At 50.0% G+C, this 22,942-nt stretch overlaps 2 protein-coding genes across 4 annotated transcripts; one reads left to right on the top strand and one right to left on the bottom strand.

Annotated features, from left to right (window-relative positions):
* Window positions 1-103: 103 nt before the first annotated feature.
* BAP1 (BRCA1 associated protein 1) lies at window positions 104-8,529 on the bottom strand (the record flags this gene model as incomplete). Its single annotated transcript, NM_001102549.1, is given in 17 exon segments — window positions 104-1,440; window positions 1,623-1,695; window positions 1,815-1,907; window positions 2,179-2,339; window positions 2,451-2,929; window positions 3,455-3,588; window positions 4,028-4,212; window positions 4,663-4,810; window positions 5,106-5,175; window positions 5,693-5,771; window positions 5,983-6,125; window positions 6,211-6,272; window positions 6,579-6,698; window positions 7,078-7,210; window positions 8,164-8,218; window positions 8,329-8,358; window positions 8,457-8,529. Coding segments are annotated over 17 exon segments (2,136 nt in total). The 3' UTR covers window positions 104-1,306.
* Window positions 8,530-8,793: 264 nt separating this feature from the next.
* On the top strand, window positions 8,794-21,700 carry PHF7 (PHD finger protein 7). Of its 3 annotated transcripts, none has more exons than XM_002697023.6 (11): window positions 8,794-9,507; window positions 10,650-10,764; window positions 11,641-11,693; window positions 12,069-12,160; window positions 17,906-18,007; window positions 18,385-18,509; window positions 18,962-19,121; window positions 19,651-19,757; window positions 20,218-20,334; window positions 20,759-20,883; window positions 21,132-21,700. In XM_002697023.6, exons 2-11 carry the CDS (start codon window positions 10,721-10,723, stop codon window positions 21,356-21,358), a joined length of 1,152 nt encoding a protein of 383 aa, XP_002697069.2. In that variant the 5' UTR covers window positions 8,794-9,507; window positions 10,650-10,720; the 3' UTR covers window positions 21,359-21,700. The 3 variants fall into 3 exon arrangements, with proteins under 3 accessions (XP_002697069.2, XP_005223055.1, XP_059736072.1); XM_005222998.5 differs by having other exon boundaries at window positions 8,794-9,881; XM_059880089.1 differs by lacking the exon at window positions 20,218-20,334.
* The last annotated feature ends 1,242 nt before the right edge of the window (window positions 21,701-22,942 follow it).

Here is a 22,942-nt window from a genome sequence, read left to right as displayed (position 1 = left end):
CTCCCATCTCTGGTCACACACAGGGCCCAGCCCAGGTCTGGTTAGGTCCTCACTCCCACCACAGCCTAGCCTCCAAACCTCAGGCCAGCAAGCACAGGTGGGCTTATTTTTAAGGAGAGTTTTATTCATTCATCCATCCAGTATTTACAGAGGCCAGAGGGGTCGGGCTACGCTTAGCACAGAGAGACAGTTGCCATGGCTGCAGCTGCCCCCCCACCCTGGTCACTATGTACACATAAGGGGCTGGCTTGGATCGCCTCGGAGCCGCCTGCCCAAGGCCACGGGGCTCCGTCTGGGGCCTGAGCTCCAGAGGCAGTGCTGGACCCATTAGCCCTTGGCCATCAGGCCCTCTGGGAACATGGGGCTCCGACTGGTTGACTTGGTCCTGCTGTCCCCCACCCTGAGTGCCCTGCAGAAGCTGAGAAAGCTGGCATGGCAGGGAGAGCTGAGTGGTGCCAGCTTTTGCAAGCAGCCCTGTCTCTGCTGTCTCTAAGAGGAGGGAGACATGGTAATACTGAGGGCCTGGGCAAAGGCTCCTCTGAGCCCAGGAGCCCAAGGCAGGCCCCTTGCCAGGGCCACAACACTGAAGACAAAGAGTCCAGGGCCCTGCCACAGAGAGCAGTCTCGACGAGGCTGGCTGGAGCCAGGCCAACCAGCTCAAACACTCCTCTCTGCTCAGGCCACGGGACCCCAGCAGGCTGCTCATCCCACCCCTGCGGGGACACCCCACTCCCAGCCTAGTCCAGCAGCCAGGGCCCTGAGTTTGGAGCTCTCCCAGGAGGAATGAAGAGCAGACCTGGCTTCCCCAACAGCAGGAACCACCAGGGGCTGGAGCAGCAGGGCCCACTGCTCACGTGGCCCCCAGCTGTGACCCCGCAGGAGTAACTCCGGCCCTCCAGGATGACAGTGTTAGGAGAGAGCTCAGAGTCAGGAAGCTGACTATGTCAACACAGTGGTGGCAAGATAGGTCAGAGCCCAGAAAAATAGACGTCTCTGTAGGTAAAATATATATTCTGCTGCCCAGGCAGAAAGGCCAGGTCCTGCTGCTCCACAGCCGGCTGTGGAGGAAGCTGCAGCACCTCACTGGGCCTCAGCTCTAGCTGCTGCCTCCAGAGCATGACGGGGCCAGCTTGCCCTGCCAGGCCCAGGGACACGAGGCCGAGGATCCCAGCTTGGCTCCCATTCCCAGGGTCTGGGCTCTCCAACTGGAACTATCCGGTAATACTGGGAAGATGGGGACAGGGCAGGGGAGGGCCCTGGTGAGGGCCAGGCGGCAAGAGTGAACGCAGGGTCTGGCCAGCAGTCCTCACTGGCGCTTGGCCTTATAGGGACGGGAGCGTTTCCGCCGGTCCGGCTTCCGCTGCTTGTGGAGCCGGCCAATGCTGACCCCCTGGCGCCGCCGCACTGAGATGTTCTGCTCCACCAGATTGGCCAGCATGCCTGCGGAGAGACGCAGGCCTTTGAGCAGGCAGTTGGATGCCTGGGAGCTGCGACTCAACTGGCTGCAGCCTCAGGTCGGGGGCTGAGGCTCTTCCTGCCCTCCCCAAGACCACAGTCAGCTCAAGAACCCCCAGGGGCCAGAGGAAAGGGGCCTGAGGGCCAGGGTGCTGAGCCTGGCTCACCTTCCTGAGCCAGCATGGAGATGAAGGTGCAGATGAACTCATCGTAGTTGTGGGTCCTTCTCTGGTCGTCAATCTGAGGGAGAGAAGGATCAGGACCTGAGGACGCTAGAGCAGCCACTAGCCGACCCTAGCAGGTCGCGCCTGTGGGAAGACAGGTGGGCAGCAGACCAGGCCGCTGGAGAGAGGGCCCACCTTGAACTTCTTCCTCTTCTCCACTTCTTCCTTGAGACAGGCCTCATAGTTTGCAATTTCAGCCTCCACACACTTCAGCAGCGCCAGCAGCTCCTGCCAAAATGCACCAATGGCACCCATGAAGGGGGGCTGGCCAGCCCCGAGGCCCAACTACCAGGGGGCAGCAAGAGGCAAGGGCAAGCAGCCAGAGGCCCTGGAGCGTATCAAGGCCCCTGCCGCTACCCCACCCAGACAGGCTTCCTGGCACCTGGCTTTGGGCACCACCCTCCACACCATAATTCCCACTAGAACTCAGCACCTGGACGGCAGTGCCCTGGGCCCAGCCCTTGTCAGGATTAGGAAAGGAAGCCACAGAAGGGCTCACCTTGGGTGAATACTTCTCCCCATTCAAGGACTCGCTAGGCCTGACCAGCCCTGGCTTCTCTCTGCTGTCCACAGCCTCCACCACCTCCTTCTCCTCTGGGCTGCCAGACCCCTGGCTGCCTTGGCTTGGTCTGATGGAAGGGGAGGAACCCTTCCCACTCTCTGGGAAGAGAAGGCAAGAGAAGACCCATCAGGGTGCAGGATGCGTGGTGGTCACTTGGCCACCTCCCTCTCCAATATGCCAAGAGGCCAGGGAGCCAACCCAAGGCCCACCTGTCAGTGCCAGGGGACTCAGCACACCATCCTCAGCCAGGTGCAGGAGGCCCGTGCTGATGACAGGACCCAGGTCGCGTACAGCACGATTGTAGCGTATGCAGTCAACACGCAGCAGGCTGTCGTCCTCTCCAAAAAGCACCTTGGAGATGTGCGAGGTGACGGGACTAGAGGGCCGCGTGGGGTTGGCTGAGCGGATGGGCGAGCGCAGTGGCGAATTGAAAGCGCTGCCGATCTCAGAGGCTGTGTCCGTGCTCTCGTTGCTGGGGGTGGGCGAGGGCTGCGAGTGCGTGGGCACTGCCACAGCCGGACTCCCCGCCCCGCTGCTCGTCTTGATGGACAGAGGAATCGAGAGGTCCTTCTGGGACTCTTTGAGCTTCTCGGCCAAGACGTTGATGGTGTTGGGCTGTAGCACTGACAGCTGCCCATCTCCAGAGCTGCTCAATGGCCCTGGTTTCCCCGGCCCCTTTCGCTTATACCTGTGGGGCCCAAGGAGAGGTGAGCCCAAGGAGAGGTGAGCCCAAGGAAGAGGCCAGGGGACCACATCCAGCAGTGCCCAGGATGACCTGAACACTTCTTAGCCTCAGGAAATGACCCTGCAGCTCCAGCAGCCTGACTTGGCCATGCCCAGCCTAGCACTCTGAGCTCTGACAGCTGCAGCCAGGTGTCCTCTGAGAACACCTCCTCTATTCCAGCTGCCTCACTTCTGGCTTTTGGCCAATGCTGTGTCTTCAGCAAAGATACCCGACCCCATCCTTCAAGGCCTGGACACAAGGCCACCTCCAAATAGGCCATGACTTGATGTCTACTTAAATGTGCACAGCCCTGCCCCAAGCCCTCCGAAGACTTCTGGGGATCTGGAGTCGGCCCTTCACGTCTGCCTCCCCTAGGCCCTGCACTCAGCAGGCGTCCAGCGTCATCTGCTGAAGGGCATTCTCTGTGCTGGAAGAGTCAAGATAGGCGCCGCAGCACCCAACCTCCAGCCTTACAGAGCCGGGGCTGACCTGATGGCGGAGCTGGTGCTCTGTGCGTCGTCCTCCTCCTCATCCTCGTAGTCATCTTCATCGTCTGAGTACTGCTGGGGCGGGCGCACTGGAACTCTGCTGCGGCCCACACCCGCTGCCAGGTCTTCCTCCTCCTGGAGCAGAGGCCCAGTGCAGCCGTGAGCCAGGGGCCAGTCAGCCCTGGCCAGACACAGCACCTCCCCCAGAAAGCCAGCATGGTTCTCCAGGCTGAGCCCACTGAACCCACCTAGGTGCTCCAGAGCACTCCTTGCCCCCTGCCTACACAGGGCTTCTAAGAGAAAGAGAGTGCCCTGAAACATCTGCATTTATTTTGCTAGTAGAACCGAACCCCATGCCCTAAACATTTAGCCCCACGGTTTTGAGACTGAATTTAAAGTCAGAGGAGCTCTCTCTGCCTCCCTAAATCCCTGCAGTTGTGGGCACTTCTGAGTATCAGACAGAGAACCCCGGTCACCTAGGCTGGGACAGAGAGCAGACATGCGTGAGACCACCTGAGGAAAGTGCCTGGGGCAGGCTCTCCAGAGAACCCTGGTGGGAACCCTCCCCACTTACCTGCATGGGGGACTTGGCATAGTTGTGATTGTCCAGAAAGGCTGGCAGCCGCTGGACAATAGGAGTGGGGTTGGGGGGAACCCCATTGATGTTGCTCCCTGGAGGCTTCACCACCAGCTTGGGTTTGCTAGGAGGGCTGTGAGTCGGGGCTTGTGGGCATGAACCAGCCACCTCTTCCACGCCATCTGAGAGAGGGAGGGCACAGGCAGGACTTTCAGCCAGACCCTCAAGAAAAGTTGTCCTCAGGCCTGGTCTCCCCTCCCCTTCCCAGAGAAGAACAGAAGAGACAGCTGATGGATTCAGCATCAACAAACGTGGCCACAGTGAGACAGGAAAAGGGTGAGATTAAAAAAAGAAGAAGGTGAAAAAAAAAAAGGTCCAGAGAAAGCAGACAGGGCATATACTTCAGAGAGAAGGCTTGGGGGCCTGTGGTCATGGCAGCCCTTTCTTTGGGGAGGGACCGCTCTTCCTCCATGTTCCAAGGGGAGGGGACAGGGCTGCAGGCTGCAGACTTCCGACCGCCCACAGGAGCCCTGAGCCACTGCCCAAGCCTCCCCAGAAAAAGACCTGCTCTGCCTGGGCTTCCAACGTCAAGCTGTGAGGGGGAGGCTCTGAGGCCCGAGAAGCTCCAGTACCTGTGTGGGTGCTCTCAGAGGCCACCGGGGCCCTGCTTGTTTCCAGCGCCAGAGGGGACTTGCTGCTGGCGGGTTTGGATTCTTCAGGCAGCTGTGACTCTTGAGACTTGTGGGTCTGAATCAGCTCTGGCTGTGTTACCCTGATCAGCTGAAATCAAAATCCAAGGTGCAAAGAAGTGAAGGGAGACCCTGGCTTCCACCCCAGACGGCTAAGGGCCTAGACTCCACACACTCAAAAGGGAAAGAAATCAGCCAGACCTCCTTTCAGAGGCTATCCTCCCCCTCCCCTCACCAAGTCCCACCGTGGGAGCCAAGGAAAGGAGTGGTTAGTTGAAGCCCAGACCCACAATAGAGAGTAACTGGGGAATCAAGAGACAAGGCCCCCGTGGAGGGAAGGAGCGGGTGGCTGGGCCAGTCACGGACTGGGCAGGAGGGGTCCCCACCTGCTGCAGGGCCTCCAGTACGGTCTGACGGTTCACCTTCAACACGTGTAGCCTGGCCTCGTACTTGATCCTGCGGTCGGGCACCACCGCCATCAGGTTGAAGCGGATGTCATGGTAGGGCTCCCTGCAGTCACAGCCGCAGCCGTGAGAGCAGCTCTCACCCTGGCCCCGCCATCAGGAGGAGACAGATACGCTGGCAGGGCTCCCTGAAGTCACACCTGCAGCCACAGGTACAGGCCCCACCCCCACAGGCGGGCAGCAGCTGGCTATGCACACCGGGCACCTCAGCCGGTGCCTTCCAGCAAGCTGTGTGAGGAGCCTGTCAGGAAGTGTGAGCCAGCACACCTGGGCCACCCGAGGCTCCACCATGGCCTGCCCCTCCCCAGTCTATCCTGCAGCAGGCCACACATAGCCTGGATGGGAAATAGGGCAAGGAGCTGAGAGCCCAAGATCTAATCCTGCTTTTGCCAGATTCATCATGTGGCCACGCACAAATCATCTGGTCTCTCTCCACCTCGGTCCCCTCTTCTGTGTCCCTCCCGATGAGGGCACAGCTCCAGAGGTCAGGGTAGGCACAGAGTCCTTACCCTGCAGTGGCGAGGCCAATACGCTCCATGATGACCCGCCGGGCTTTGTCCGTCCACTCCTCATCCTCCCCCCAGGGCCCTGGGGAAACCAAGACGAGGAGTCAGCAGGTGGGAAACCCTGAACTCGGGCAGGCCAGGAGTGGGAGAAGGATGGACAGCAGTTGAGCCAAAGGGGGCCAGCTGCACAATGCAGTACAACATGCTATCCAGCCAGAGCCTGAAGTCAAGACCCACCCCCCTGAGGACCCCGAGCCCCAACCCCCTAGGGGGTCAGCAGAGAAACCCCCTACCATGGTCAATGGGGTAGACTTTCAGCCCATCCAGCTCAAAAAGCCGGCCTGTGATAGGCACATAGCTGACAAAGTGGAAGGCTTCCATGGTCCGCACAGCACTAAGGCCATTCTGCTTCTCAGGGAGGTGGCGTGGCTCAGGCCTGGGGAAGGACACAGTCAGCGCCCAGAATGGGACAGCCCCGTTCCTTGTTCCCACCCCCATCAATTCCCACAGCTCCCACACACCTGGCATGGCTATTATGTGCCTTGGCCAACTCCGGAGCATTGCCAATCGCATATCCTTTGCTCTAGAGGAAGGAAAATAAGGCCACATCAGAGCAACTTCTCAGGTGGGAAACAAAGCTCAGGAGAGCAGGTCTGGAAACCTTCCAGGAACTGGAACAAGCACAGGTGGACCCTCCTAAAGGCCTGGTGGGGGCAGAAGAGAGCTCTGGAGCCCCCCAAAAATAGGCTCTACTGGCCCTACACGGTAATCAGTAGACACTGGAGAACAACGTGGCCTGATAAAGTCCTAACAAGGCATGACTTAAGGAATATTCCTTTTTCCCCAGGTCTGTCTCCTTTTCTGGCAAGTGGAAGGCACTGTGGCCTACCTCAGGGCTGAAGCCTTTGGTGAAGTCCTTCATGCGACTCAGGGTGGGCCCCAGGTCCACATTGCTGCAGTTCAGGAGCACGCTCAGCAGGGCATGGGTGGCACAAGAGTTGGGGATCAGCTGTGAAACAAAGAACAGTCACCCATCTACAGCACGCCTCAGACCAAGCCCATACTCGTCAGTAAAGGGGTCCCAGGCAGGACAGTCATATCTGGACAATCCTCATCAGCTCTCCTCATCTTTACCCAACATCTGTTCATTCAACTAAGTACCCATCAGCTGTCTGGGGACATGGAAAATGGACTCAGGCATCGCCCTGCTTTAAAGAGACTTCCTGTTTTTCATGAAGAAGAGCTCAGTTCCTTCTGCCTCGGGACTTCTGTAACCACCACCTGCGGTATCTGCCTATCTCCTCCTCTTGCCTTCCCCCTCTTCCACTTTCCAAGCAAAGAAAATGGCAGCATCCCACCCTGCAGAAAGAACACAGAGCCCAGCAGACCTGGTGGGCAAAGAACATGTTATTCACAATATCATCATCAATCACAGATGTATCATCCACCAAGGTAGAGACCTTGCGACGGGATCGGCGCTCTTCGATCCATTTGAACAGGAAGATGAATCCATACACGGGGCTGGGGAAAGGAAGGGACAGAACTTGACCAGTCAAGTGGGGGAAGGCAATCTGCATCCCCTTTCCCCTCCTCTCGGGTGTCCTTCTTGTGATCCCACCTCTCCCGTGGCTTCTTCCTAAGACTGCCCAAAGTGGCCCTGAGCCCTCACACCCCAGGAGCCTGATGCAGGCAGAGTCAAGCATCAGCCTCTGGCTGTGATGCTCCAGGAGTCCGCTCAGCATCCTTATGCAGTCTAGGGTTCTGGGATAAGAAAGGAAAAGCTGGAACCAATGGCCCAGGACCAGGCAGGAACAGAAGGTAAGGCAAGAACAATATGATGTGATATTTAAACACTAATTCAAACTTCTGAAACCCAGGGCGTGGGCCTCAGTGCAGTCAGGCAAGGAAATGTACACCCATAGCAGTCCCTTCTGTCCTGGGAAACAAAAGCAGACTTCTCTGTTCAGTCACTATAGCAGCTCCTCCACACTTCTCTTCTGTAGGATCACCAAGACAAGACCCTGAGCTTGGTCACCCAAGAGAGGCCTTGTCAGATGCCACAAACCAACCAATCCATAGGACACCCTTGTGTGGGAATTAAAACCACTGGCACATGAGCATGTTAAAGCAGTCATTAGTAAATTACAGCTGCACAAAAGACACTGTGTGACCTGAGTCAAGAGAAGGGGGTTTCCAGCTGGAAGGCAAGAAAAAGCAGCTGAATTGAACCTAAGAGATGGTTAGAATTTGGAGGGAAGGGGGTACCACATAAAGAGTGGTGCGTAGGGAAAACTGGGAGAAAGGAAAACACAGTACCAGCTTCATCAGGAGGGCACCCAAGGAGGAGGGATGCTTCCTGATAACAAATTTTACAATTTGGGGCTTCTGAAACTACCTCCCTGAAGAGCACTCTCTCTCAGGCCCCTCCCTAGCCCTCGAGGTGTAAAGGGTGGCTCTGACGCCAAGTCACTCACCCTTGGCATTTGCTCTGAAGGTCATAGATCTCCTCCACCTGCACCCCTTTGACACCTGCCATCAAGGAAGGAAAAGAAGTCGGGAAGGGCAGCCCCTGGCTGTGGAGTGATGACCCAGGAGTAGGCCCCCAGAGCCCGGGTCCGGCGGGCAGGAGAGGCTCTTACCGAAATCTTCCACGAGGAGGGTGAAGAGGCCTGGGGGAAACGAGAAGAGGAGCGAGTGGTGATCAGAAAGGCGCGTCTCGGACCCACCCGGCCTCCCCAACTCCCGGCCTGCCCGATCTCCTTCTCACCAGGGTCGCTCTCCAGCTCCAGCCAGCCCTTATTCATCTTCCCGCGGGGCGGGCCCTCAGCGCCATGTCCAGGCCCTCCCGACCCACCCGCCGCCTCCCTGCCGGGAGCCCCCTCCGCCCCGGGGGCCCCTAACCCCACACACAGACAACGGGCCTCGTCGCGTCACCCGCCCGCGCCGGCGGCACTACGTCACTTCTGCGCGACGGCCTACGCCCCGCCTCCAGGCTCCTCTTCCGTAATTTGGACTCCGGACGCCGGCGCGCTTGCGCGAGAGGGCGGGGCAAGAGGAAGGGGCGGGGCTGGAGCCCAGGTGGAGAGAGAAGGGGAGGGGCGGGCGCGTGACCGTTAGCGGTCCGGGTACGCCACAACGGTCAGCGTCGCGGTGGTCCCCGCGGCCTCAGTCTCCCTGGGTCGCAGTCCGCGTGACTCGGCCCCCGTTTGCACGCTCACCCCCTTCGCCGGCGCAGTCACCGCGCGGGGCGGCGGCCCGTGAGGTAGCTACCACGGCTTGTGACAACGAATAAAGCTCCGGGACAGCAGCGCCCTCGGCGAGAGCTGGACGGGCGGCCCCAGCCGAGAGCGGCGGCCCGTGTGCTACCGTGAGGAGCGACCGGCGGAGGCGACCTCCGGCCCGGCCCCGCACCAGCCGCCCGGCAGGCGCGACATGAGCCTGGTCTGGCATTCGCGGGATGCTCCTTGAGCACCATCTCCGGCTGTTACCTCCGGGGGACGGTTGTGGCCACACTTACAGTATTTTCCAATAAATCATCGTTTATTCTTGCAGCGGCGGCGCCGAACACGCTTCTTTAGTTTTAATTTTTTCAACAAGTTTTATGCAGCACTTATCCAGCGAAACAACTTGATAACCGGTTCAAGGGAGCATCCGCTTGGTTAGGAAACCTCGAACTGAGCAGCTTGTGGAAGCCAACGTTTGCAACGTCCTCCTCACATGCTTTAAAGACCGTTGCGTCTTCCTGTAACTACCAGTGTGCACAGAATCTAACTCAAGGAACGTCTTGGTCCAGCGATGCAAACAACTGAAGTTTTAAGGTTTTATTTCTATTGCTAGATGATCTGGATTCCCCCAATGACTTGGAACTGTTCTGTAGCCTGCTAACGTGGATCCCCTAGTCATGCCCTTCTTTTTCAGCCTGTCCAAGTGCTTTTGTTAAATAAGCCACCAAATGTCATTATCAATGCAGGTGCAACTCATGGGTTAGAAGAGATGGAGCCTTAGATTTCTGAACAACTAGTTGCCTGAGTAGTTACCTTCATACAGTCCCTGAAGATATTTATGCTCTCCAGCTATATGCTCTGAGGATGTGGGTGCTGGAGTGTGTGTCCCTGGACTGACCTAATTCACTCAACGCTCCTAAGAAATGCTGTCCTCTCCACTGACTTGACACTGTGCTTCCTTCATAGGAGTGGGTTTTATTTATTTTGTCCCCCTTCCCATTCAGGAATTTCCCCCCTAACCAATGAAAACTCTGAATTTGTAGTCAGCTGACATTAGTCAGGGAAGGAGTGGCAGGGTGTCTTCTCCATTTTGGGGCCTTTTAATCTTGGCTCAGATCTAGAGGAAGGTTGAGAACAGGCCAGACCTCAGTGACCATCTGAGCCTGGTGAAAAGAAGTGATAGGAGCCAAAGGGTGGTTTGTCAGGGTTATATCTTGTCTCTCACTAGAGGGAGTTCTCGCTTTAGGCAGCCAGAATCCCACAGGCTTCTTTTCCTAGGAAAGAGCTACCTAACCTAGCTTTTCCTGCGTAGAATTAAGGAGCTTGTACTTGGGGGCAAAAGGAGGTGTTAGGAGTGCTACCTTGTATATTTAGTAGACATAAAACGAAGAACCAGTTAGCCAGTTCAAATAGTATCTCCCAAGTTCTCACACTGCTGTGGTATATCAGTAATTCTGATCCTATGCAGGTGCCCCTCTGTGACCTCTCTGTACCTGTTTCCTCACCTTGAATATAGGGATAAAATGGTACCTATTTCCAGGGGGGTTTGCAAGTTAAATGTGAAATGCCCAGAACAGTTCTGGATACAGTTAGTAATTATTGGCTATTACTGGCATTGATACTGGGTGGGTCCCTTTTTTTCTGTTACATGGATGGGGAGGTAAAGTGCACTGTTGCTTTGACCTTATGGAACTTAATTAATGTAGATTTAATAGCTGACTTATTTATATTTATAGCTGGAAGAGCCTGTATTGTCCTCATTATAGTACAGAAGAGTTCAAGATAGGAGAGAGAGAGGCAGCAGCGAATGAAGTCTATAAAAGAAAAGAAGAAGGAATATCAAAGATTGAGGTGGAGTAGGCGACTTAACAGAGTTTGGGAGAAATTGCCCGGTGGCCTGTAGTATATGCTTTACTTTCTGTCTCCTTTGCGTGGTCTTGGAGACTGGGGTTGGTTAGTGTGGAAGCACACACCAGTGGTCCCCTGGAAGCTGCCCCTAACCTATCTTCCCAGGGATGTCCCTACAGACAAAATCCTGGCTCTGGAGCCCTGCTGCCCAGGTTCATATCCTGGCTCTGCTGCTGCTGCTAAGTCGCTTCAGTCGTGTCCGACTCTGTGCGACCCTGTAGATGGCAGCCCACCAGGCTCCTCTGTCCCTGGGATTCTCCGGGCAAGAACACTGGAGTGACCCTGGCTCTGACACTTGCTAACTAGGTGACCTGGGACAAGTTACTTCATTTCTTTAGGCCTCAGTTCCTCATCTAGAAAATATACAATAATAGCACTCACTTTTTAGAGTATTCTGTCAATCCTTTGAGCTAATACATGTAAAGAGCCAGGAATATTGCCTAGCAATAAGAAATTCTTAATCGATTTTAATATCATTTTATTAGGCTTTGTGAACATAGTACCACTTGAGATTCAGGGTAGGTGAAGGCAGAAACAGTAAAAGAATAAAAGGGGGTTTGTTCTTGCATCATTCAGTCCACACAGGCGATAGAGACACGCGGACAGAAAGATGACTGTGCTCTCACATAGTTCAAATAATTCAGTGGGCATGGTGTGTGCTTTCAAAAATATGAAAAAGGAAGAAGAAAACTAATGTCTTAGCCATTAGCTATCTTGGTCCTTCATCAGGTCCGTGGTTTAACATTTTGAGGGAAATGTTACAAAAGGTGTCAATAGAATCCTCAAAGACTACTTGTATTTTTTCCATTTCTTGTGTAGAAGATCTGCCAAGACAAAGAGGGTAACCCAGAGGAAGCGTTCTTCAGGGCCTGGTAAGAAAGACAAGTGGTTCTGTTCAGCTGCTGCCTCCCAGCCTCAGCAAAGGCCGCCTGTAGAGGGCAGCAAACTTCTCACTGTCCGTTCTTCCCAGAATCGCTAAGATCCTGAACTCAGGGTCTGTAATTTTTAACTGTCACATCCAAAGGGCAAGGAACAAGTAAAGCCACTTGAGGCAAAAGTATATGAAGTGAGCAGTTGCAGCCAACTCCTTCAGATGTGGCTAAAATCATATAAAAGACTAATTGATACCCAATACCACTTCAGCCCAGCCTCTTCCTTGTTAAAATGATCCTCTTCCCAGTACTCTCCTCCTCCTTGTACTTAGATGGTTATGTTCCCAAAATGAATTCCTAACATCCTTTTTGCAGTTTGCCGGCTATGCCTTCAAGAACCTGGGGATCCCGAAAAATTAGGGGAATTTCTTCAGAAGGACAATCTCAGTGTGCATTATTTCTGTCTTGTAAGTATAAGGCCCCCTTTGCTTTGAATGTCCTATGATTTTTTATATAGTCTGGGCTTTGTTTTTGCACCCAGCCTCAGATGCATTGCCATGTTGGCTTGTTTTTCTTAATGGCTATTTTCTTTTAAAATCTGATTTTTAAGAAGTAATATGTGTGCCTGATATAAAATCCTCTAACATTATAAAGTATGTACAATATAAAGTCTCTTCCCATTAACAGTGTTCTCAGTCCTTCTCCTTCTCCCCAGAAGCAAACAGTTCTTGCAGTTATTTTTTCCCTGGTATTCTCTTTTTCTTAAGTATAGTTTGTATGCTATGGAATGCACTCATTTCAAGTGTATAGTTTGATGATAAGCTCATATATCATGATACACTCATATATCATGGGGATAAAACGTATGTTTGCATGTAAACACTATCCTAATCAAAATAAATACTTCTATCATGCCAGAAAGTTCCCTCCTACCCTTTCCAGTTAGTTCTCTCAAAGATAATCACTGTTTTGCTCAATAGACTACTTTTCTCTCTTCTCATAATTCATATAAATGAAACCATACAATCTGTACTCTTTCGAGTCTTGCTACTTTCATTCAACACAATGTTTTGAAAATGGACCCTTGTTGCATGGTTTGTTAGCCTGTGCCTTTTTATAGTGTAGTAGTCTTCTGTTGTATGAATATATTATAATTTGCTTTTTTATCCACCTGCTGATGAACATTTGAATGTTTCCATTTGGGGGGTTTTATGAATAAAGCTGTTGTGAAAATTCATGTACAAATTTTTTTATGAAAACATGCTTTCACTTCTCTGGGACAAATGTCTAGGAGTGGAATTACTAACTATATGTTTAACTTCATGTGAAGTTGCCAAATCACTTTCCAAAGTGGTTGTACTAGTTTATACTGTCACTAGCAATTTATGAGATTTCTATTTGTCCAATATTCTTTTCCAAAATTTATATTGTTAGTCTTTTTAATTTTACCATTCTAGTAGGTATGTTTTGGTATCTCATTGTGGTTTTAATTTACATTTTTCTGGTGACCTAAAGTGTTGAGTTTCTTTTTGTGTGCTTATTGGCTATTTACATATTTTCTTTTGTGAAGTGTCTGTACAAATATTTTGTCCATTTAAAAAGTCTAGTTGTCTGGAGACTTGGGTTCAATCCCTGGTCAGGCAAAAAAAAAGTTGTTTTGTCTTATTGAGTTATAAGAGCTCTTTATACATTCTGGCTACAAATCCTTTTTCTGATATGTGTATTCTCCCAGTCTATGATTTGCCTTTTTTATTTTTTTCAAGTGAGTTGGTTTAATTACAGGTGGTACAGAATTCAGGATAGAACAAAGAACACATTTTGGCAGGATTTTGGGCTGGGTTTATGTGAACCTCATAGCTAAAGTAGAAATGACTGCTGCTGCTGCTGCTGCTGCTGCTATGTTGCTTCAGTCGTGTCCGACTCTGTGCGACCCCATAGACGGCAGCCCACCAGGCTCCTCCATCCCTGGGATTCTCCAGGCAAGAACACTGGAGTGGCTTGCCATTTCCTTCTCCAATGCATGAAAGTGAAATGTGAAAGTGAAGTTGCTCAGTCGTGTCCGACTCTTCACGACCCCATGGACTGCAGCCTACCAGGCTCCTCCATCCATGGGATTTTCCAGGCAAGAGTACTGGAGTGGGGTGCCATCGCCTTCTCGGAGAATTAAAGTCAAGATAAGTCACTGTATATCTATTTTTTGTTTGTTTGTTTGTTTTTGTTTTTGCAAATTTTATTCTTAAGTTTACAATAGGTTTCAGGATAACACTGCATTCTAGGTATAGGTGGCAACAGATGTTACGGCAGGTAATCCAGATGTTGAAACACCTGGGATGGAATTAAGGCTCATCATTGCCTCAGGCACAAGGAACAACTTTTTGCCAGGTTTCTTAATTCTCCATGTGGCTAGGGGACCTTTCTTCCCGGCCTTTGCTTTTAGCTTCCCGAGTTTTTTCTGTTTTTCCTCTGTTTCTGTTGAATGCCTTGTCCTTGGCTTGCTTCTTGGGCTTCAGGGGCTTCTTCTGGCCACCTCTGAGGCCAACATCACACATCCCACCCCTTCCCCCTGCTTTAATGACATCTTTTGAAGGACAGAAGTTTTTAATTTTGATGAAGTCTAGTTTATCCGTTTTTCCTTTTATTGTTAGTGCTTGTTTGTGTGTCCCAGGAAATCTTTCCCTGCCCATTAAACTGCCTCAGTGTCTTTGTCAAAATCTGTTGACCACATGTCCGTGGATCTGCATGGTCTGTTTTCTGTCATTGATGTGTGTGTCAGTCCTTACCAATACCACACTGTTTTGATCATCTTTAAAGCGTCTTGAAATTAAGTATTGTAAATTCTGTAGTCTTTTTCCAAGATTGCTTTGGCAATCAGTATCACATGCTTTCCTTTTCCATGTACATTTTATATTTAGCTTGTCAACTTTTCTTGTTTAAAAAAGGGCTTGTCATGTTAGTGATTGGTATTGCACTGAATTTATAGATCAATTTGGGAAAAATTGACAAGCCATATTGAATCTTCTAGTCCATGGACATGACATATTTCCCCATTAATTTGGGTCTTTAAAAATTTACCTCAGCAATGTTTTTTAGTGAAGAAGTCTTGCACATATTTTGTTAAATGTATTTCTACATAGTTTGTGATTTTTATGCTATTATATAATGGTATTTTAAAATTTAATTTTCAAGGTTGCTGGTGTATAGAAATGCAATTTATTTTTATTCTTTGATTTTATATCTGCAATCTTGTTAAATTCACTTATTCAGTAGATTTTATTTTTTTAATTTTTTGTGAATGCCTTTAGGATTTCCTGTGTACACAATTATGGGCGCATAAAAGCAGTTCTACTTCTTTCTTTCCAATCTTTATGTCTTTTAATTCTTCTTCCTTTATTGTAATAGCTGGGACCTTTAGTGTTGAATAGAAGTTATTTGAGTGAATATCTTGTCTTGTTCCTAACTTTAGAGGATAGCATCCAGGTTTTCATCATTAAACTATGATGTTAGCTGTAGGTTTTTCACCAGATTAGAGAAGCTCCCTTTTATTTCTAGTTTGTGGAGGGTATTATGAATATGTGCTGAATTTTGTCCAATGTTTTTTCTGTATCAAGATGATCGTGGTTTTTCTCATTTATTTTGTTAATGTGGTTTGTTACATTGATTGAATACTTTAATGTTAAACTAATCTTGCATCTCTGGCTCAAGTTCTGCCTGGTCATGGTATATAATCCTTTTTATATGGTGCTGGATTCAGTATTTTGTTTCATTTTTGTATCTATGCTCATGAGAAAGATTGGTCTGTGACTTTTCATTCTTGTAACTCCTATCTTGTTTTGGCGTCAGGTCTTGTTTAATTTCTGCCATAAGGGTGGTGTCATCTGCATATCTGAGGTTATTGATATTTCTCCCGGCAATCTTGATCCCAGCTTGTGTTTCTTCCAGTCCAGTGTTTCTCATGATGTGTACTCTGCATAGAAGTTAAATAAACAGGGTGACAATATACAGCCTTGACGTACTCCTTTTCCTATTTGGAACCAGTCTGTTGTTCCATGTCCAGTTCTAACTGTTGCTTCCTGACCTGCATACCATCCTTATGGCAGAAAGTGAAGAGGAACTCAAAAGCCTCTTGATGAAGGTGAAAGTGGAGAGTGAAAAAGTTGGCTTAAAGCTCAACATTCAGAAAACGAAGATCATGGCATCCGGTCCCATCACTTCATGGGAAATAGATGGGGAAACAGTGGAAACAGTGTCAGATTTTATTTTTTTGGGCTCCAAAATCACTGAAGATGGTGACTGCAACCATGAAATTAAGAAGCTTACTCCTTGGAAGGAATGTTATGACCAACCTAGATAGCATATTCAAAAGCAGAGACATTACTTTGCCAACAAAGGTCCATCTAGTCAAGGCTATGGTTTTTCCTGTGGTCATGTATGGATGTGAGAGTTGGACTGTGAAGAAGGCTGAGCGCCGAAGAATTGATGCTTTTGAACTGTAGTGTTGGAGAAGACTCTTGAGAGTCCCTTGGACTGCAAGGAGATCCAACCAGTCCATTCTGAAGGAGATCAGCCCTGGGATTTCTTTGGAAGGAATGATGCTAAAGCTGAAACTCCAGTACTTTGTCCACCTCATGCGAAGAGTTGACTCATTGGAAAAGACTCTGATGCTGGGAGGGATTGGGGGCAGGAGGAGAAGGGGACGACAGAGGATGAGATGGCTAGATGGCATCACTGACTCGATGGACATGAGTCTGAGTGAACTCCGGGAGTTGGTGATGGACAGGGAGGCCTGGCATGCTGCGATTCATGGGGTCGCAAAGAGTCGGACATGACTGAGCGACTGATCTGATTTGATCTGATCTGATCTTGTTTAATTTCAATGCATTTTTCCACATATATATTTTCAACATAAAAATAAACATACACAGTGCTTTGTATTTTTTTAAGCTCATATATTTACAGAGATCTTTCCACTTAGAATATACTGATCTAGTTTTTTTTTTTTTTTAATAACTGGTGGATATCCCATGGTACAGGTGTGCCAAAAAGTATTAAACTCCTATTAAAGGACATTTAGATTGTTTTTAATCTTTCACTATTGAATTTTCTATTTATAGAAATTACACAGTTCATTGTAGAAAATATTAATAACACTTAAAAGTATAGATAAAAATCACTCATATAGTCCTAAAGCCTTGAGTGAGTGTAAACATAAATATGTTTTAGGCCTAATTGGGCTATGATTCAAGTATCCTCAAGTCATCCAACCTTGTAGGCTCACTTTTGCTATTTTGCTATTGTTAAAATAACCTCGGTCCCCATTATATTACATGTAATTACTGTAAAGTCTAATATTTTTGGAAGCTTCTTGGGGTGGGGCTCAGGTGTGAAATTCTTCCAAAGTACGTACATGTCCACGGTTCTTGGGTACATAACAATTCAGCTGCTTTTTGTTTGATTTCCCATTCTAGACTCTGTTTTAGGGGCTTTTCAGAAACAAAAGGTCCTTTAAAGTATGTTTTCAAAGAAAAGTTCAATACCTCTCCTTTCCCTATAAGCCAGAATGACTACAGTTGGGTGACTTTAAAGCCTCGTTTCCTTTTCTGTAAAGAATACACTCTGCGAAGAGTATTGATTCTGTACCAAGGGTCAGCACAGCAAGAGAGGGAGAGTGTGGGTTCTGGGGGCCCGGATGTGAACACCACTCAGCTGCCTCCTTGCTGTGTGACCCCAGCGAGGTCACTTAATGCATTGTACCTCAGTGGCCTCTAAGATGAGGATCGCAGTGGCATCCGTATGACAGGTTTGTGAGCAGAAAATGAGTCACTGCATTAGGTGTGTTTCTCAAAGTGCTCAGCACACAAAAACAGTCCTCAATAAATGAAAGATGGCATAGCACAAAGGTGGATGAAAGCCCGGGTTCTGGAGTTCCGTGGTCTTGATCCAGTCAGATGATCTCTCTAGACTATAAAATGGGGATGATGATGTACCTACCTCTTAAGGTTGTTGCAAGAATTAAATAAGTTAATATTTGGAAAGCACTTAAGAGTCCCCAATGCCTGTGCTATGTAAACCTTTGTTAAATAAATTGTCCTGTGAATGCATATGTATCCCACCAAGCTCTATTTCTTGGCTGTCTTACCCTGTCATCCTTCTCACCCCACTGCACTGTCTCACTGATCATCAGTGTTGACAGCCTGGTTCTGCTGCCCTTCTAGATCCTATCTAGCAAGCTGCCTCAGAGGGGCCAATCCAACAGAGGTTTCCATGGATTCCTACCTGAAGACATCAGAAAGGAGGCAGCCCGGGCCTCTAGGAAGGTTAGAATCCCCTGAAATGGGGGCTTGGGGTAGGCCTCTTCTACTACTCCTCTCATCCCTGTTGCTGTTCTTTTCCGTAATTGGTAGTTTCAAAGTCAAGGACTCTTGAATTTCCCACTAGTCTTTCTCTTAAGTTCCATCCTTCTCTAGGGTATAGTGTCCTAAGTCAGGTGAGGGAGCAACATCCTGAGAAAGCCAAAAAGAATGCAGTGCTGCTTGAAGCTCAGCTTTGGCATGCCTTAGAGCTTCTAGGTCACTGAGGAAGAGGAATGGCTGCTGTGTCAAAGAATTTCCGTTCCATAGGATGCTATGCTACAGAGTGTTTTTCTGTCTGTCTGTCTTGGGGCCCTGAGTACTGCTTGGGATTTCATTTGCAGATCTGCTTTGTGTGCAAGAGAAAGGGAGCTGCCATCAACTGCCAGAAGGACCAATGTGCCAGAAACTTCCATCTTCCTTGTGGCCTAGAAAGGGGTTGCCTTTCACAATTTTTTGGAGAGTACAAGTGAGTGATGAAGGGGGAAAGTTGAGCTGCCCTTTTGTAATTTGTTATTTAGCATCTGATGAAATCAGAGTCCAGTTCTCACGGGCCTATTTTGATTCACCAGAAAATCTGTCCCTCCATTTGATAATGAGAAACAGTGTCTTGACTTGGCGATTTCACAGATTTGCTTCTTGCTTCCCATCCCCTCCTTAAATTACAAACAGCTGGGGTTCTTAGACAGCTGCTCAGAACTAAGTGGGGCTTTCAGGAACAGGAGGCTGTGGAGCTTTGCTCAGTGGGAAAGCAGCTGTGAGAAGGCATGTGGCTGTTCCTCATCCTGCTCCTCCTCCTGCCCATGAGCTTGGAGGTTCACTGGAGACGGGCCAGAGTGGTTGATTGCTATTCCTCTTACGGGCAGCTGGAAAACTGCATCATTTACAAACAAAAAACGAAGCCTATTTACTCTGCCACAGATCATTTTGTGGGGAACATCGCCCTACACAGAACATCCGACGCAGGAACGTGGGGGAGGAAAGCTGTATCTTGTGTTGTGAAGACTTATCCCAAATAAGTGTTGAAAACATCCAGAGCCCATGCTGTAGCCAAGCCATCTACCACCGGAAGTGCATACAGGTGGGGCTCTCTCTGCTCTGGGGACCATCCCAATGGCCCAGCTCTGAGCATCCTGGGAATGCTCAGGCAATCTCAGCGTCTGTGCGTTGTGCTGGAAGTCTGTATGCAGAACTGGTTCCAGAAGAAACTTAGCTGGGTCTCTGGTCATCGTTGACCTGCAGTACCTCATTCATTATTTAGACTGAACAAAATCCTCAGGATGGCTGGAGCGAATGAACTACTCCTAGAATGAGTCAAGTAGCTTCACAATCAGCTGTGGTTCCTGAGATTGAAGGACAGGGAAACGTGTATCCACAGTACCTGACCCCAGCCAGGTTGACCACTGCCAGACCCCATGGCTGAAGATGACACCTGAGGCACTCCTGGGTGCTCTCTTGAGCTTTTGGTCCCTGGTCTGACCCCTGGGTTTGCAGCCCTCGCCCTAACCTCTCTTAGCAGTATCCTCTGTAAAATGACGGTAAGGGTGGAAAGAATGTGATCAAAGAGAGTGTTTTTATAAGCACAAAGTTTTTCCATGTTTATCTTACAGAAATATGCTCACACATCAGCAAAGCATTTCTTCAAATGTCCACAGTGCAACAATCGAGAAGAGTTTCCTCAAGAAATGCTAAGAATGGGAATTCATATTCCAGACAGGTAGTGGAAACTTGACCACAGGAATTGAGCCAGGGAGTGGGTTGCCTAGGTTTCTAGAAAGGAGGTGAGTGTAAGGATAGTTCAGAGAATGAGGAAGTAGCAGAAGCATTGATACACAGTGAAAAGGGAAGGGTGGTGGGAGAGCTTTTCGATTATAAAAAGGAATGGAGCGGGGAGGAAAGTAGGGGTGGTGTGCATGTTTCCCAAAAAAGGTGCTCTGGGGAACAGGATTCGTTGAGTTCTTGAATTCCAGTGTGGAGCTAAGGAACCCCTGTGTTCCACTCATCTGCGTCAACCCTCTCCCACTGCCAGACCACTTGCCCCGCCTTGTTGAAGCATTTGGGCAGCCTGTTGAACTCTTGCTGTACTAGCTTGAGTTCTTGCTAGTTCTTCCAGGGTGAACAAAGGTTTTACCAACCGATTGTACGTCCCTTACTCACTGTTTCTTCTCCCACTGCAGAGATGCTGCCTGGGAACTCGAGCCAGGGGCTTTCTCAGAGTTGTATCAGCGCTATCAGCATTGTGATGCCCCCATCTGTCTGTATGAACGAGGCAGAGACAGCTCTGAGGAAGAAGGGTAGGGAAAAGTTCCTGACTAGAAAGATCTCTCATCAGGGCGATCTTAGGGCTTGGCACAGTTTTCAGGCACAAGAAATTTACCTTTGTCTGCAGATCTCAGGGCAAACACAGCTGCTAAGTCCCATCCTTGAGCAGCTCAGGACTCACTCATGCACAAGTGAACAGGTCTCTCTGCTGGGTCTGCTCTCCTTGTGCCCCATGGAGAGACACTCAGGGCCATTCCTTCCCAGTCTACCTTGTGCGTGGCTGTGCCTGACCACAGGCCCCGGGATCAGCACTCAGGCACCCCTCCGTCTTGAGTAGAATGTGTAGTGAAAGATTCCTAGGAAGACCTCAGCAAGGGCCTGAACTGCAGCGAACATCCTGAGAGTGGTTCTGAGTGTTCCGTTTGTCCCACCACCCTCCCTTGGCTCTTCCTGTAGGAAGTGGCGCCTCATTCTGTGCGCTACATGCGGATCCCATGGAACCCATAGGAACTGCTCCTCTCTCAGATCCAACTGTAAGAAATGGGAGTGCATGGAGTGTGCGCCTGCTGCCAAAGTCATAGGTGGGACTAGAGGGATGATCTGGTCTTGGTGAGGGTGGTGAGGGAGGGCTGGGACTCGTGGTGGCGGTGGAGGTGGGGGGTCAGGGGGACTCACAGTGCCTGGTAAAGGAGGAGGGTGTGCTGTCAGGTGGGGACTTTTACTTGGTACTTTAATTTGGGAAGAAAAGTGGCTAGGGAGGGGCATAAAGACCTGTGCCTGGGAGGGAAACAGAGGATCGAGTTGGCCTCTCCCAACTTTCTTTCACCAGAGTACACACTTGAAAACTCAGGTGACATCCCCTGTTGCAGCAGCACCTTCCTCTCCAGGGGACATTTCTACAGAGACACCGGGCTGGAAGAGAATCCGGGCCCTTCTTGGACCAACTGGCCAGGATCTTCCTTATTAGAAAACCCAGAGTCCTCTGGTCCCAGGAGGAGCCAATCCTGGGGATCTAAGGGTGTCACAATCTCTAAGAGCTGCAAAAAATCCGAGTAACGTTTTCTGAGTAGTTTCTGCCAAACACATTTGGGTACAGAGCTGTGCTCCTCCATCAGGTTTGGAGGAGGGAGCACTTTGGGATTGGGAGACAAGGAAAGGGGCCAGCAGGTAGTCTCTTAACCAAGGAAAGAGAAGTCCTAAGGAACGCTAGTTCAGAGCAGTCCTGATGCTAATCACAGAACGAGTTTGTAGAGAGAGCGCCTCTGCTCTTCCTGTCTGATCCCCAGAGGGCCTTTTATACTCTTTTCTTCCACCAAGATTCTTCCACCTTGATCTAGTTCTCCTATACTTCTTTCTTCACCTGCGTTTGTTATTATGCAAATAAAGGTTTTCTCTCCATTGGTGTCTCCTTATACAATCACTCTGGAATTTATCTAGCATACTAAGGGATCTACAAAACTCAGTAAATTAAATGGAGAGCTTTCAACTTAGACCTGTTGCTTTGGAGGGAAGTATTTTGCAGGTAAATGGACTTTACAGGGACAGATTTCATCATTGTGCAAATAAACACAAGATCTCATCAGGAAGGGGAGCAGCAAAGGAGTCCACCCTGGACTGAGAATAGGCCACCACTGCAAAGCTTGGGGCCCTGGACTCAGACAGGCCAGGGACAGACATGCCCATGTGGGGCAGAAGGGCTCCCCTCACTCCAGGCGGCTTGGTCATCAGCATACCTCCCAGCAAGAGTGAAGACACAGCTCCAGTCAAACCCTCCTACCTGGTGGCTTGAGTATTTCCAGCTCAGGTAAGGGGGCCATGCTAGACATTAGGCAAGGCAGCTAGGATAGAAATTTGGCAGAAGGTCTTGAGAGAAACAGAACATTTGTTTTTAATGCTTTTGTGGATTTTGGATTAGTGGGGGAAACTCTGGACCATTGCCAGATATTGAGTTGGCAGGGTTTCACCAAGGTGAAACTGGAGAAGGCAATGGCAACCCACTCCAGTGCTCTTACCTGGCAAATCCCATGGATGGAGGAGCCTGGTAGGCTGCAGTCCATGGGGTTGCTGGGAGTCAGACACGACTGAGCGACTTCACTTTCACTTTTCACGTTCATGCATTGGAGAAGGAAATGGCAACCCACTCCAGTGTTCTTGCCTGGAGAATCCCAGGGACGGGGGAGCCTGGTGGGCCGCCGTCTCTGGGGTCGCACAGAGTTGGACATGACTGAAGCGACGCAGCAGCAGCTAAGCTAAGTCGCGTCAGTCGTGTCTGACTCTGTGCGACCCCAGAGACGGCGGCCCACCAGGCTCCCCCGTCCCTGGGATTCTCCAGGCAAGAACACTGGAGTGGGTTGCCATTTCCTTCTCCAATGCATGAACGTGAAAAGTGAAAGTGAAGCCGCTCAGTCATGTCCGACTCTAAACAACCCCATGGACTGCAGCCTACCAGGCTCCTCCATCCATGGGATTTGCCAGGCAAGAGTACTGGAGTGGGGTTGGTTCAAATGTTGCTGACCCCTGAAGACTTACACCTGAAGGTGTACAGTGATTCAGATTTGACCAGATTCACTTGGAATCCCAAAGGGGCAGTTGGGGACAAAGTAAATGCTTTAAAAAAGTCAAAGCATACTAAAAGGACTA

The sequence above is a fragment of the Bos taurus genome, chromosome 22, assembly GCF_002263795.3.
Source record: "Bos taurus isolate L1 Dominette 01449 registration number 42190680 breed Hereford chromosome 22, ARS-UCD2.0, whole genome shotgun sequence".
NCBI lineage: Eukaryota > Metazoa > Chordata > Mammalia > Artiodactyla > Bovidae > Bos > Bos taurus.
This window is presented reverse-complemented; position numbering and strand designations above follow the sequence as displayed.